General features: G+C 29.5%; 1 protein-coding gene across 1 annotated transcript; it reads left to right on the plus strand.

The window, feature by feature from the left end:
• Window positions 1–3,872: 3,872 nt before the first annotated feature.
• On the plus strand, window positions 3,873–5,236 carry LOC128286785 (uncharacterized). Its single transcript, XM_053024488.1, has 4 exons — window positions 3,873–3,908; window positions 4,624–4,925; window positions 5,024–5,123; window positions 5,216–5,236. Exons 1-4 carry the CDS (start codon window positions 3,873–3,875, stop codon window positions 5,234–5,236), a joined length of 459 nt encoding a protein of 152 aa, XP_052880448.1.
• The last annotated feature ends 9,921 nt before the right edge of the window (window positions 5,237–15,157 follow it).

Here is a 15,157-nt window from a genome sequence, read left to right on the forward strand (position 1 = left end):
TTTTAATAATTTATTTAATCGAATCGGATGAACCTGTTAGACTGGCAATAATCAGCGCACTCAACTCAAGTACTCCTATATTAACAACAATATCGATGCCAATCGAGCTAAGACTTAATTGACTTAAGTATTTATTTATAAAATAATCATTTATGATTTGTAATATAATAATAGACATATTTGCAATATGAAATAAGAATAATAAAATAATAGAAAATCTATATTGGATAAGAAAGCTGCACAATGGAGATAAAAATATCAATTACCATAAAGATTATTAGTATGATAAAAATAATTTTAAATATTTAATAAAATTAAAATAAAATTATTATATGTATTATTTTAGTTTAAAAAGTAGTTGATAATACGATTATTAATAAAAATATCAAGAAAAATAAGCATAATATGTAATTTTATCTAATTGTTTTAGTGCATATTTATTGGGTTATTCTCTCTTTAATGTTTAACATATCATCATCGTTAGTCATTGATCCATTTGTCATCATCTGAATTTGAATTTGAATAATTAATATTACTAACATTTTCTTCTTCCATATACTCTTGAAATATGAATCATCTCAATCCTATAATTGAAATTATAAAATATGCAACATGATAATATAATCCAACTATTTTTTTTAATATTAAGGTGATGTTGTTAATATGAGAAATATTTTTTTAGAACAATAAATGTCTTCTCAATCACACTTTAAAGCCTTGAATGTCTCAAATTAAAGAGTTCATGCACGAATTGTCTATGGTGCTTGTGTTTGGTACTATTCTATCCAATGGTATCATACCCCACGATATAGTTCAAGAAATTTTTTCTATTTGTATAATTAGCATCAACCTTATAATATTTGAGCTCATAGTCCAAATAATCTATAGTTTTAATAAAAAGACTTGTATAAATTTAATTTGGAGGAAGAATTATGCTAGATTATATCATTTTTATAATACGTAAATTAAGTAAAAAATTATAAAATTTATAACATATAACTTTTATGAATTGTACAAAACTTTTGTAACACTTTTATAAATAATATATATTTTTGTCGTAACTTTAGAAAGTTATTTTTATAAATAAATTGTAAATAAAATAATAACATTTTATGGATAAATATATTATTTTTATAATATATAGCATGGACACATAAACAAATTATGTCCATACTTATTAACCATAACTTTTATAAATAAATATATTATAACGCTTTTATGATACGTGAATTATTTTTCATAATAAATATTTGGGGCATAACTTTAGAAAGTTTTAGGATTTAAATAATATGATTTATTTATAACTTTATAAAATACACAAAATACTTTTATAATATAATTTTTTAAAATTTATAATATAATTTTTTGTCGTAACCAATCCAAACACCGATATATGTTCATGCTTATAATATAATTTTTATAACTTGTATAAAAATTGTAACGACTGTTTCAGTGGTGTTAAAAATGCAGTTTTGGGACTTTATTTTTGTAAATCGATTCTATAAATATTAAATAAGAATATTTATGGAGTTGGCGTATAAATGAATTGAAATTTGGATAAGTAATTTAGCTAAAATTATAGTTAATTAATGCCCCAAGACTAAATTGTAAAAGTCCAATGGCAATAGATTTTTAATTAGGAAATGGTTTGGAGGCTTAAATTGCAATTATACAAAGGTCTAAAATGGTATTTAAACCCTTTATGAATAAGAGATAGTGGATCTAATATTATATTTTTATTTATTAAGATAAAAAACATAATTAATTAAGTTATAATCCTAACATATAAACTAAAGAAAGTGGAAGGAAAGACGAAAGCTTTTCATCTTCTTCCTTGTCATCCTCCATAGCTAAGGAAACAAAGAAAGCTTCAATATTTCTTAACTTTCGACCAAAGATTCAAGTAAGTTTCTAGTCATTTTTCATTTTTATTTATTTATAAATTTAAGGTCATGAAAGTTTGATTTAGCTAACTCATGTATTAAGTTGTGAAACTATTAAAGTTCTAGAAAGTTGTCATTGTTGATTTCTTGAAGATTTAGGTGTGAACTTGATAGAAATTAAGTTTAGTTTAAGAAAATGACTAATTTGTAAAGCTTAATTATCGATTTTGTATATTAAGGACCAAATTAAATAAAATGAAAAATTGTCATGAAATTTTGGTAGGAATAGAAAGTAGAAGGTCCCTAATGAATATATGTGAAATCGAATTTTAATCCCAAGGTCCAGATTGAAAGTTATGCTTGTCCTAAGTTTAAGGACTAAATTGAATAAATTGCAAAATATGTATGCCTTTGAATTGAATGTGATTCGATATGGAATTTGATACTGTTTATTATTAAATTATTATTATTTTTAGCTAAAGACAATGCAGGATTGTCGAGAGGGAAAAGAAAGGCGAGAGCCGATGACGAGTAACTCGAGTTTTCGGTTTGTATTTTTATGATTCAGATCAACTTAATGATTTATGATGTTCAGTATAAAATTGAGTTGAGATATGTTGTATGAATTGATGAAATGATGAATTGACAATAAATTGAGACGTGGAATGAATTGAAATATTGAAATATTGTAATTAAGCTATATAATGAATTCGGAAAATTGGTTACCATATGAATTATTTAAGCAAAGTGAAATAGTTGGCATGCCATAAGATAGATTGAGTACAGGTTAATTCGGCTATATATCGATGAACGTTGAGTGCATTTTTATTTGGACGTTTTTATGAGTGCAGGACATAACTTTTACATCGATTATTTTGATGAGCATTGGGTGCAATCTATTTACTTCGGATGTTCCAATGAGGCATTGGGTGCCAAATTGGTGTGTTGGTTGGGATCCATATATCCATTTGAGTTTGAGTTATGTTAATAAGGGATATAAATTTTGAATTGATTGAATGATATTTGAAAAGAATTAAATGTTATGAAGTTGTACTATAGGTACTTATATACGATATTTGATTATCAATTGCACGTGAAAGACCATGCGAACTAGTTAACGAGCTTCAGGGCCGATATGGTAAGATTAAAAATGATTTTATTCGATTTGGTAAGGAAATCTGGTATGATTAAATGTTGCAAATTGAATAGTTGTGTGAATTTCGTTGGCATTGAAATATTGTTATAATATAATCATTTAGCTTGACTAATTCAATTAATGTATAGGTGATTCATATGAAACATTTGGTATAATTGTGGTATATGATGAGCTTGTATTAGTTGACATTAGAAATCATATAAATTTTATGTAGTTGATTATGATCTATATTATATTGATTTGAATCATAGAAATATCACCGAGCTTTATTGCTCAACGTACGATTTGTTTTTCGTGCATAGGTTTAGGTACATCTTGAGGTCCCGAGCAGTGACTCCAGCATCCAGCCAGAGATCTCCAACTCATCAATGTTCGTAAAGTCTCTTTTTGTTCATTATACGGAATGTACGTAGGTGGAGTCGGTTTTGGTATAAAATGTGAATTTGTGAGTGTTTGATGTTTTGAATGGTAACTTGAGATTGTCAATTGGCTTGAATTCTTGTACTAGAGATTGGTACCTAATGAAATTGCTCAAAATGTTGCTCTATTAGTAATCTATATAAATGAATGAATAAGTAAATGTGGTAGATGTTAAGAATTGTCAAAAAGTGTAAAGTTTTGGCATGTGTTTTTGAATCCTAATACATGAATAGTAAGATATGTTAGAAATGTAGAGTTGATAATGGTAAAATTGAGTTGAAATGGTATGTATTTGAATTGGACTTGTTTCTAGGTGGAGCTTGTCAAAATGGTAACATTTAGAAACAGTATGTCACATCACGATGTTGAATGTTTGTTGTCGCGACAAGACCAAGTTGCCATGCCATGACGCAATGCCGAGTATTAATCACTGCGATGAGGCCTACTTAGTATGTTGCGGTGCGACGAGGAACCCCTTGACATTGCGACGTCAACCTGGTGTTTTGAAATTTTTACAATTTGGTCCTAATTCGACCTCGAGTTAGCTTTAGAGCTTTCATAAACTTGTTTAAGACACGAAAACGATTGTATATCGTATTGTATGCATGTATTGGTTGAAATTAATCATTTACTAGTATAAATAGAATTTAGTTTTATTGTAGTTGCTCTGACAATGAATGTAACACCTTGTAACTAGGACTTGACGATCGGGTCGGGTGATGGGGTGTTACGAAAACAATTTTTTTTTTAAATTGGATATGAGTGTAATTACCTGTGTAATTACTTCAATTCTCACCCTCCACCTAAAAATTGGAAAACATAATTTGGATGCTTCAATTACACTTAGGCTCTGTTTGTTTGGGGGTAAAAACTTTTCTGGAAAATATTTTCCTCATTTTCTACTGTTTGTTTGGTGGAAAATAAACTCCCACTGTAAATGCTTTTCCAAAACACGGAAAATCATGTCTTCTTTTGGGAAAATGTCTTACAATTTTTTTCGGTAAGACATTTTCCAAAACACGGGAAAACGCCTTCTCCCCTTCCCCTTCCCCTTGCAAATCAGTGCCATTTCCAGGTACCCTACCCATTTTTATCTCTTCGATCATTCTGATTTTTGTTATCTATCTATCTTTTTTTTTTTCAATCTCTTAGCAAATTTTCCAGGTACCCTACCCCCACCTTAAATTCCTAAAGAGCCGCGCGATTTCGAAGAACGATGATGAGAAAGTTTGGTCAAGGACCAATGCTAGGGTCGGTGTTAAAGATGCCGGCAATATGGTTTTGGGTTTGAGCCAAAACTTGAGTTTGTACGTGCAATTTTCAACTTCGGTGAAGCGAGGATCGAAGCCCGGCAAAGTGGAAGAGGAGAAGCAGGATTATTACGTGAATATAGGTTACGCTATTTGGACCTTGAGAGAGGAGTTCCTGGACACCTTCTATAGAGAGCTCATTTTTTATATTTACAGGTTCAGATTCGATTTTCCCGTATTTGATTTCTTTGAAATGGAGTAAATAATTGAGAATTACTGAAACGTATTATTTTTGTGGTGGTAACTGATCTTAGAGAAGAAGCAGTTGTGTACATTAATGGCACCTTTTTTGTACTGAGGGAGTTAAATAAGCCTGTTGATACCCTAAAGCATGTCGGAATTACTGGACCTGTGGTATGTTATCTTAACACCTATTTTACTTTTTGTGGCAAGTTATTTAGCACCATTACTTCAACCAACTTCTTGCATTGTGAAAAATTATGTAGGTGGAACACATGGAGGCATGACTAAAGGAAGATATATTGTCAGAGGTTAGACAGTCCGTTGGTCGAAGGGTTTTTCATCGTGAAGATTTAGTCCATCATCAAATTAGTCCAGTGTTGTGGGATATAGAGGTGTGCATGGGCCAGGCTACCCGGCCCGGCCCGAAGGCCCACCCAAAAAATGGGAGGGTTCGGATAAAAATATAGGCCCGAAATATGGGTTTGGGCAAAAAATTGAGGCCCGTTTAGAAAATAGGCTGGGCTCGGGCAAAACTTTTTTTGCCCTGGCCCGGCCCGACACGGCCAGAATTATATACTAAATATATATATTTTTTATTTTTAATCATATTTACATTTTATTTTCAATTTTAATATAATCACTTTTTATTATATTTTCAATTTGTGTATTGTTTTAAGAATTGTTTTAATATCATTTTTTTGTTTCTTATTTTAATACTTGTTTTAATATTTATTTTAAATGTATTTGATTTATTATATTTTAAATTTTTTATTTAATGAAATAAGCTAAAAAATTTAATATGGGCGGTAGAGCCGAGCTCTAAGCTTAACAATTTTATTTCAGTGGGCTTGGACAAATTTTAGGCCCATATTTTGGGCCAGCATAGAAAATCGGCCTAAAATTTTGTTCAGGCCCTACCCACCCAACCCATGCACACTTTTAGTGGGATACTGGGAAAACATTTTTACTGATGATGTGAAGACAACTGCTGAACTATATGCTGCCCTAAAAGATGAGGGGTATAATATGGAATATAGGAGGATTCCATTAACTAGAGAGAGGGAGGCTTTAGCTGTAACACCCCCTACCCGTATTCATTATCGGAATAGGGTACGAGGCATTACCGTAGTTTACTGAACATTTTCAGATAATTTTGAGTCATTTATTATTCATATTTTGAAATAATCATAACGTCTCTCTATTGGGCCCTCGAAGCCCAAAACATATATTAGAAACCAACTGGAATAAAATCGAGATCATAAAAAAACGATTTCGCAAAATCTTAAATTATATTTTCATCTAAGTACTTACCATTTCAATGCTCCTTATAATTAAACATGTTACCATTCAATCAATGCGTTAAACAACAACATTGTTAGTATACTTGCACATATTTCATATAAATTCAACATTGATATACCTATTTTCTCAACATATCACACTTGAATTTAATAATAGTCTTAACTTACATAATTTCCTTGTATCAACATATCAAAGATAATTATATATGTACATGTCACAAAATATATTATTCTCTTACTGTTTCTTCATAAGCATATATCATTCATTTCGTTATATCAATATTTCATGCACCATCATTTCCTTATATCTTGTATATATTTATTTCGATAATAGTTCGTATTAAACTTAACATAAATTAAATTCCATGTACCTATACTTATTTCATTTATCTATCTTCTTAATTATTTCATACAACTATTTTGTACATATATTTCCATATGACCAATTCCTGTAAACATTTCACACAACCATTTCATATAACCATTCCATCTGATACATATTACCTGAATATCGATTGTTCAATAGATATCTTGGCATTTCTCTTTCTCGATCTTATTTATCTTCGACATGATGTCATAATATCTTTCAACTATGGTTTTACTCGTTTTCTGTCATGTTGCCATGGTATCTTTCAACCATGGTCTTATTCATTTTCCCGTCATGTTGCCATGGTATCTTTCAACCATGGTTTTACTCATTTCATGTCAGGTTTCCATGGTATCTTTCAACCATGGTCTTATTCATTTCATATCACGTTGTCATGGTATATTTCAACCATGGTCTTACACATTTCATATCAGGTTGCCATGGTATCTTTCAACCATGGTCTTACACATTCCATATCAGAGAGCACACTCCCGCGAACCTCATCCTTACAGTGGGATTACCAGTCCAGGCTAAATCCTCTGTAATATAAACTCATAGAGTATTGTTGGGATTACCGGTCGAGTTAAATCCCTACAACGACAATTACTCTAATGAGCTTGGATCCAATTACCACCAAAGCTAAATTGAGACCCTAATTCGGATTACCCGTCGGGCTAAATCCATTTTCCACATATTCTTCGGAGGGCTATATCAGATAGGATCACCCGTCCGGGCTAGATCCTTTTTACCTTCAATTCCTTTTCAGAGATCCATCGAATTTTCCTTCCATTCAACCGGGATTTCTTCCCCTTTTTATCAAATTTATCAATGTTTCATCAATTTTCATATAATGAACATTCAAATCATATTCATATCAAAAACATGCATTTCAAGCATTTCAGAATATAATTCAAGTTACATGAACTTACTTGACGAAATTGCAGAAATATCAAGATTAAGGGGCATTTTGGTAATTTACCATTTTCCCAATTTTCACCCGATCTTAAATTGAAAATTTCATTCAATTTATTAATTTAGATAATAAAAAAATTCATTCCCTTCAATTTGGTCATTTTTGACATTTTTACAAAATTACCCCCTGAAGTTTTACTTTTATTCAATTTAGTCCTTAAGCCTAAAACATGCAAATTAGCCATGCTAGCTGGATATTCATATATATTTTCCTCCTCCTCCTCTCCATTCCACATCCTTAATGTATATAACACACTTGTAAGTAACATTATCTATAATCTTTATTATTTACTTTTATGAATATTCAAACTGTCCATCTATGTCATAGTCACTAAATTATTTATATCTGGAGCTATATAACTCCAAATTATGATCCGCTAATTTTCCCTGAAACTAGACTCATATATCTTATTACCATAAAATTTTCATAATTTTTGGTTTAGCCAATAAGTACAGTTTATTCTTTAAAGTTACCCCTATTCTGCTGTCTAACAGTTCCGACTCTTCTTCACTAAAAATTAATTATATCCTCGTACAAGATTCAAATGATGTTTTTGTTTGTTTCTATGGAAAATAGGCTCATTAAGGATTCTAAACATATAAATTTAAGCCTCTAATTATTTTTATCCAATTTTTTATGATTTTCCAAAGTCAAAACAGGGGAACCCGAAATCATTCTGACCTTGTCTCATAAAATTTATTATATCTCATGATTCACAACTCCATTACTTATATCGTTTTTTTATAAGAAACTAGACTCAATAAGCTTTAATTTCATATTTTATTCATCCTCTAATTAGATTTATACAATTTGTGGTGATTTTTCAAAGTTACACTACTGCTGCTGTCCAAAACAGTTTTAGTGAAAAATGTTGATTTCCATTTTACCCCAAATTTCACAGTTTATACAATTCAGTCCTTGATCAATTAACCCCTCAATTGAGCTAATTTTTCTCAATTAATAATTTATTATATCATTTTAAACTTCTTCATAACCCCTAAAAATCAGAACTTTAGCATTAGACATTAATTCCAAACTCTTTCTTAATTAGGTCCTAAAATGAATTTTCATCAATTTTACTTGATAAAATCATCATATACCAAAAGTAAAGCTTCAATTCTATGATTATTCATCATATTATTTCAGCACTCATCCATAAAAACTTTAAAAATTATCCATGGAATCAAAAACTAATGAAATAGTAAGTTGGACCCAATTGTAAAATTCCAAAAACATAGAAATTTCAAGGAGAAAGCAAGAATTAAACTTACATGAAGCTAGAGCATGAAAACCAGCTTGAACCCCCTTCCATGGCTATTTTTCAGCTGATGAATATGAAGAGAAATGAAGAGAATTCTAGATATTCCAATTTAGTCCCATTTTTATTTAGCTAATTTTGGCAATTTTCCAATTTTGCCCTTATTTCACCCATTTCCTGATTTTTCTCAGCTATTGCCGCCCAAAATATCTCCTTTGGGCTTATTTTCACTTTAGGTCCTTCGTCATTTGACAATTGAGCTATTTAATCCTTTTAGCAACTTTTACACATTTTCCAATTTAATCCTTTTTATTTAATTGACCACCCAAACGTCAAAATTTTCTAACGAAATTTTCATACTACCTTCTTGACATTCCTTAAATATTTATAAAAATATTTATGGCTCGGTTTATAACATGAGATACTTTTTCTCAATTTCTTGACCAAATAAATCTTTATAAAACACAATTTACTATTCCAAAAATCTTTTAAAAACTACATTTGGCTCGTAAATATTAAATAATATAATCTATGAGTTTATTTATCGGATTTGATGGTCTCGAACCACTATTTTGAAATTCAGGCTATTACATTAGCTTCTGATGTGGATGAAATCCAGAACTGTCAAGATGAGTGAGTATCTGTATGCCTAGCTAGTGCTTTGTTCATCAGTCTATTGAAGTTATTCCTACAAAGTTTTTGATGCATCTGATTCCACCTGCATTTATTCACACCTGCTTGCACAAGTAACATAGTTTTAGCTCAGGATATTATGTATTAATGGCTTCTTAGGTGAATAATGTGTTGTGGCTGGCTTTATGGTTATTTTCGAAAATTTGCAGCACAGATTAAAATTTGTCAATATGAATAGATATTCTTTATGTTCTTTTCCTGTTGGGGGAGAACGGCAATTAAAACTGAACTGCCACAATTGGAAAAGCCCTCATCATTTGTAGTTTTGGAAAAGGCAACAGCATCTATTAAGGATTGTTCTTTTTCCAAAACTGAATTTAGTGATATGAGGACCACTTTAGTCATTCTGATACTAAGAATTTGAAGAAGTATTTTCTCTTGTGATTGCTCAGGGGGACTTTGAGGTAAATATATACTTAAGTTTTGACCCAAAAAGGAACTGTGATTGTAGATTTAAATGGTTCCTTGAAATTAAATCATTGTTTTGAAGCTGCAATTATGTTTTCTACAGCTCCTCAGGGTGTTACCTTTATGTATCACACACTAGATTTGGAGGAGTTGCATACGCAATGGCAATCATTTGCTGCAGACTTGATGCAGAGGTGAACTTTGGAACATCCAATGCACAATCATTGGGTGATGTACATCTACATTCTACACCTGAAGAAAACTTGCCATCCTGGACTTCTGAAGAAGAAGCACGAAGGATGGGTGATTACCGTGACATTCTAAGCCTTACAAGAGTTCTCATGCATGGTCCCAAAAGCAAAGCAAATGTTGATACTATTATTGAAAGGTATGTCTCATTTCTTTTTTTTCTCTTTTCCCCCTTTATTTAGATATTAAAGAATCAGAATGAAGTTTATCTTCCCACTCTTTTACTATACTAGAAATATGTATAATCAGATTCGTGATTCAGGTGGTCCAGAGAACAAAATGATGGATAATTGTACTGAGTTTATTTCTTCATTTTCTTTTCTTTCTGGACTCAGTTAAACGTGCCCACCTTTTGCTTCTTTAATTTTTTTCATTTCAAGGCTTTTATTTTGTTTCATATTTTAGACAACCAGTTTTTTATCCTTGCCCTTTGCCATTTAACATTCCAATTATCGGCTTTGTGAAGGTGTGCTGGTGCAGGGCATTTACGAGATGATATCCTCCATTATAGTAAGAAACTGGAGAAGATCCCAAGTGACGATGATGAGAACCGAGCATACATCATGGATATGGGCGTTAAGGCTATGAGGTTAGTTATTACATAGTTGCATCTAAAGCAAACTACAATTTTACTGCCTCAATCAAGTAGCATGTCAATTAGTGTTTGTGTATTGATTGATGGGTTCAACTTGAACTTCAAAGCCATGCTCCTGCATTTAGTCGGTTTTCATTGCTAATGAAACTCAATTTTCTCTCTTTTTTTTCCTCCTTTCATGGTTTGATAATCTAGTGTGCCTGATTGGGGTTAGGTTGTTGCTACTACAGATCAAAACATACCAGGGTTTGTATTTCATGATCCTTGAACTTTTGTATTTGTTTATTTTGCAGGCGTTATTTCTTCCTCATCACCTTCCGATCTTACCTATACAGTGCATCTCCAATTAAGATGAAATTCACAACTTGGATGGATGCAAGGCCTGAATTTGGACATCTCTGTAATAGTCTTAGAATTGATAAATAGTTTGACAGATTATAATCGCATTTAAAATTCAAATGTATGTAATGCATGTAAGTATGTATGTATGATGTATAGATCTCAATGCCTGTTCATAGCTTATCCATTAATGATTGATTGCTATACACATATAGTGAAGGGTTTGTTATACTTTAGAAGCCTTTCTTTTGGAGCTTCGCCGTTTCTATGCACTATTTTTCCTTTTTTTTTTCAGCCATTAAAAGAAAATGGCAGGAGCTTTAGGAACATAAAGGAACAAAATGTTGGTACCTACTGAAGATCGAAACAAAGATGAAATATGTTTAAGAAGATAATAGAAAAGAAGAGATTGATTTAATGGATTTTCTTATATATTCTTCTTAGGAATTAAGATTCTAATTAGGACTTTTATGGTCAGTTGCCATAATTTTCATCCAACATTGCTTTATGGAGTTTATACATTTTTCTTGCAAGATTCATGTTTTAACACTTATGTTGAACCATGTATTTAAAGAGTTTATCCCATACACGAGTCTATACATATTAATATATATATATATATATATATATATGACATGAGTATTTTAATAAAATTAAGGGTTTTATATATATATTGGTTTCAGTATTAATTTTTATAATTATTTAATCATTGTTTTTATTATTTTATAACACAATTAGAATTAATTTATTTGATTTTGATTGTTTTCAATTTATGACGGTTAATATCCTAGCTTAATAATTGAGTATTATTATATATTTAATTTGATTTATTTATTTATAAATAAATCATTGCAATATATGTAAAAACAATTTAAAATATAAATTTATTAATATATGTAAAAACAGCTTTTCGAAAAATATTTTCGAAAATCGCCAAACAATGAAAATATTTTAAACAGACTCATCCAAACACCAGAAAAATAAATCATTTTCCAGAAATCATTTTCCGGAAAACATTTTACTGGCAAACAAATAGAGCCTTAATTCAATGAGACCTACCAATTACAATGGTTAACCAAACATGTCACCCTTATATAACTACAATCAATTACACCAAAATCCAATTATTAACTGGCTTTCCAAACGTTACACGTGTTTGGTTGAAATTTTTTAAAATAATTTTTGAAAAATAAATATTAAAATATGTGAAAATTAGAAAACAATAAAAAGTTGTCTTAAAAATGTTTTGCAAAATTGAAAATGATGAAAACAACGGTTTGAACGTTAAATCAATTGATCCTTGTTCAGATCCATATATATGCAAAAACGTTTTTCAATAGTTTTTCAAATATTGTATCCTTAGTTTGAATCCATATAAATGTATGATTTTTTATTTTATTTCTCACGTTTCTATCATACAAAAATAGTTACCAAACATGTTTTCATTATTGAAAAAATGTCTACTTTAATTTATCAAAATTCTTTTCAATTTTTAAAAAGAATAAAAATAAAAAAATATTTTTCTTAAAAATAAAAATAAAATCCATAAAACATAATAAATTAAGATGAACTTTTCCAATACAAAAGATATTGTAATTTAGGAACTTGAAAAATTATCTATAGATGATTTAATTATAATTTTATAATTATTATTAAAAATTTTTATTGAATTCATTTTCATCATAATGATTGTTGAAACCATTTTTTTTTTGAAAAACGGGAATCGACTTTTTAAAACAAAAGTTTGGAGTCACCACTAATCTTTTTTTAAGGTGTGATCGGATCACCTTGAGATTGATCATTTTAATAAAATATTTTGATTTATTAAAATAATGATTTTGGGTCTACGAAATCCGAAAAACGGGTTTGAAAGTCAATTACGTGAGAGGAAGGGTTATCACCCTCGTCACGCCCAAATTTGGTATTAATTGATTATTTAGTGTCTTAATGTTGAAATTTGAAAATTTGACAATAGTTTAAAATACAATCCCTCTTAGTGTTAATGCTTTTTTAAGGTATTTGGATGAACTGAAGCCTATGTCAAGGACCGTTTCATCTCAGGGTAAAATGTTATATCCAGTATGTTAGGACACAACACCTCGACCTTCGAGTATGAGCTTGTCTTCTATTTCATTTAAAACTCATGTATTTAAATTTTAAAAAGGATATTCGAATATTTAGATCAAACAAAAAAATCGAAACCCAGTACGTTAGGGCACGACTACTCGAATTTCTAAATACAGAATATTGCCTTTATTTTATTTAAAACTCATGTATTTTAATTTAAAAGGATAATCGGTTACTTAGATCAAACGAAAAACCAAAATCCAGTACGTTAGGACACGATTTCTCGAATTTTCAAGTACCAAATATTGCCTTTACTTGAAAAATTCAGACAAAAATAATAATAAATAAAATAATATAGAGATAAAAATGGAATAACAAAGAAAATTGAATGAAAATTTAATTTAAATCGGGAGGGCAAATAAACACATGTATAACAAAATATTGAATGAAATAATTTAAAAATAGGACGGATAATAAAAAAATAGTAATAATAATAATATAATGGTAATAATATTTTAAAAATAAATATAATGATGATAATAGTGTTAAAATAATAATAATAATAAACAAACGACATATTAATGATAATAGAAAATAACGATAATAATAATGGAAATAACGAAAAAATAATAATAGAAACAATAGTAATAAAAGTAATAATAAAATAGAAAATAACAATGACACATTAATAATAATATACGTGCTAATAATATTAAAATAATAAAAACACTATTACGTTACTACTAATAATAAAAAAAAAAGAAAACAGTAATAGTATATAGATTAATAATAATAACAATAATAATAAATAAATAAATAAATAACGGTCTCCCCCTCCCTTCTAAAACATCGGTCCGGCCTTGCTCCTGTCACCAGATCTCCACGCGCCACCGTCGACGCCACCATACACGGCGTCCGGACCTAAAAAAAACCCTCTTTTGCTTTGATTTTTGATTAATCTCGTGTATTTCTTGTATTGAAAGCCTCTCTTTTTCTTGTATTCTAATCTCTCTCCTTTTTTCTCCAAAAAACAGAACCCCCATTACAATGGTTTTGAATTGCTTTTATAGCCAAATTTTACAACTTGTTTGCTAACAAATTGCCTCTTTCTTTTTGCAGACAAGTGGAATGATGGAGTTAGTGGTAAGTGAGATGATGGAGTTAGTGGTTGATTTAGTGGGGTGCTAATTGGACTGTTAACTTATTTAGTATTTTAGGCTCTGCTTGTTGGGCTCGTGCAAAATTTAGGTCCTACAATGATATTTTTTAAAATTACATAACTATAAGTGAAAATTTTTTATTTTAAAATATTATATTAATAAATTTAAATGGTTTTAAAGATGTTATTAAGAATTGGTTAAATATAATAAATAATAAAATTATTGTTTAATTCATCAAAATATCTGACCAAAAATAATTCATAAAGAATTCCTTAACAAAATTATAAATAATTTCGTAGTGTTTTTAAATAAAACCTTTTAATATTTAGTAGTGATATTATACCTCGACGAAATTTAAAGTTGAGCCATCAAACCATTTGACATTTAATATTGTTTTTTTTCTATAAAATTTAACCCAAATCTTACTTAAAAGATAATAAATTCTTTACCACTTCACACAAACAGTTAATTCAATAATTAATTTAGAGAAAAAGTTGATGTAATCAACATTTATTTTCCATACCTTAATTTTTTTAACTTAATTGGTATTTAAATTTGGAAGCAGTAAGTCAACTTGGTATTATTTTTTAGGTATTTGACTAACATTGACACCGACGACCCATAACCCAATCAATTAAATTTGAGTGAATATTTTATAATTTTTTAAAGTTGAATGATCAAAACATAAATTTACTAATAGTTATGACTTTAGCCTATATTTTATAACATCTTGGGATTTGTGTCACCTTTTGAATTATGTTTGTAAAGTTTAAAATATATTTTTTGGGGGCTTAA

This window comes from Gossypium arboreum, chromosome 13 (genome assembly GCF_025698485.1).
Source record: "Gossypium arboreum isolate Shixiya-1 chromosome 13, ASM2569848v2, whole genome shotgun sequence".
Lineage (NCBI taxonomy): Eukaryota > Viridiplantae > Streptophyta > Magnoliopsida > Malvales > Malvaceae > Gossypium > Gossypium arboreum.

Excerpts from the sequence above, each read along its gene's own strand:
- LOC128286785 (XM_053024488.1), top strand. The coding sequence starts at position 3,873 with ATGCCGAGTATTAATCACTGCGATGAGGCCTACTTA. Across the intron at positions 3,909-4,623 it reads ACTGCGATGAGGCCTACTTA|GTACCCTACCCCCACCTTAA; the intron begins GTATGTTGCGGT and ends CAAATTTTCCAG. Across the intron at positions 4,926-5,023 it reads CTCATTTTTTATATTTACAG|AGAAGAAGCAGTTGTGTACA; the intron begins GTTCAGATTCGA and ends AACTGATCTTAG.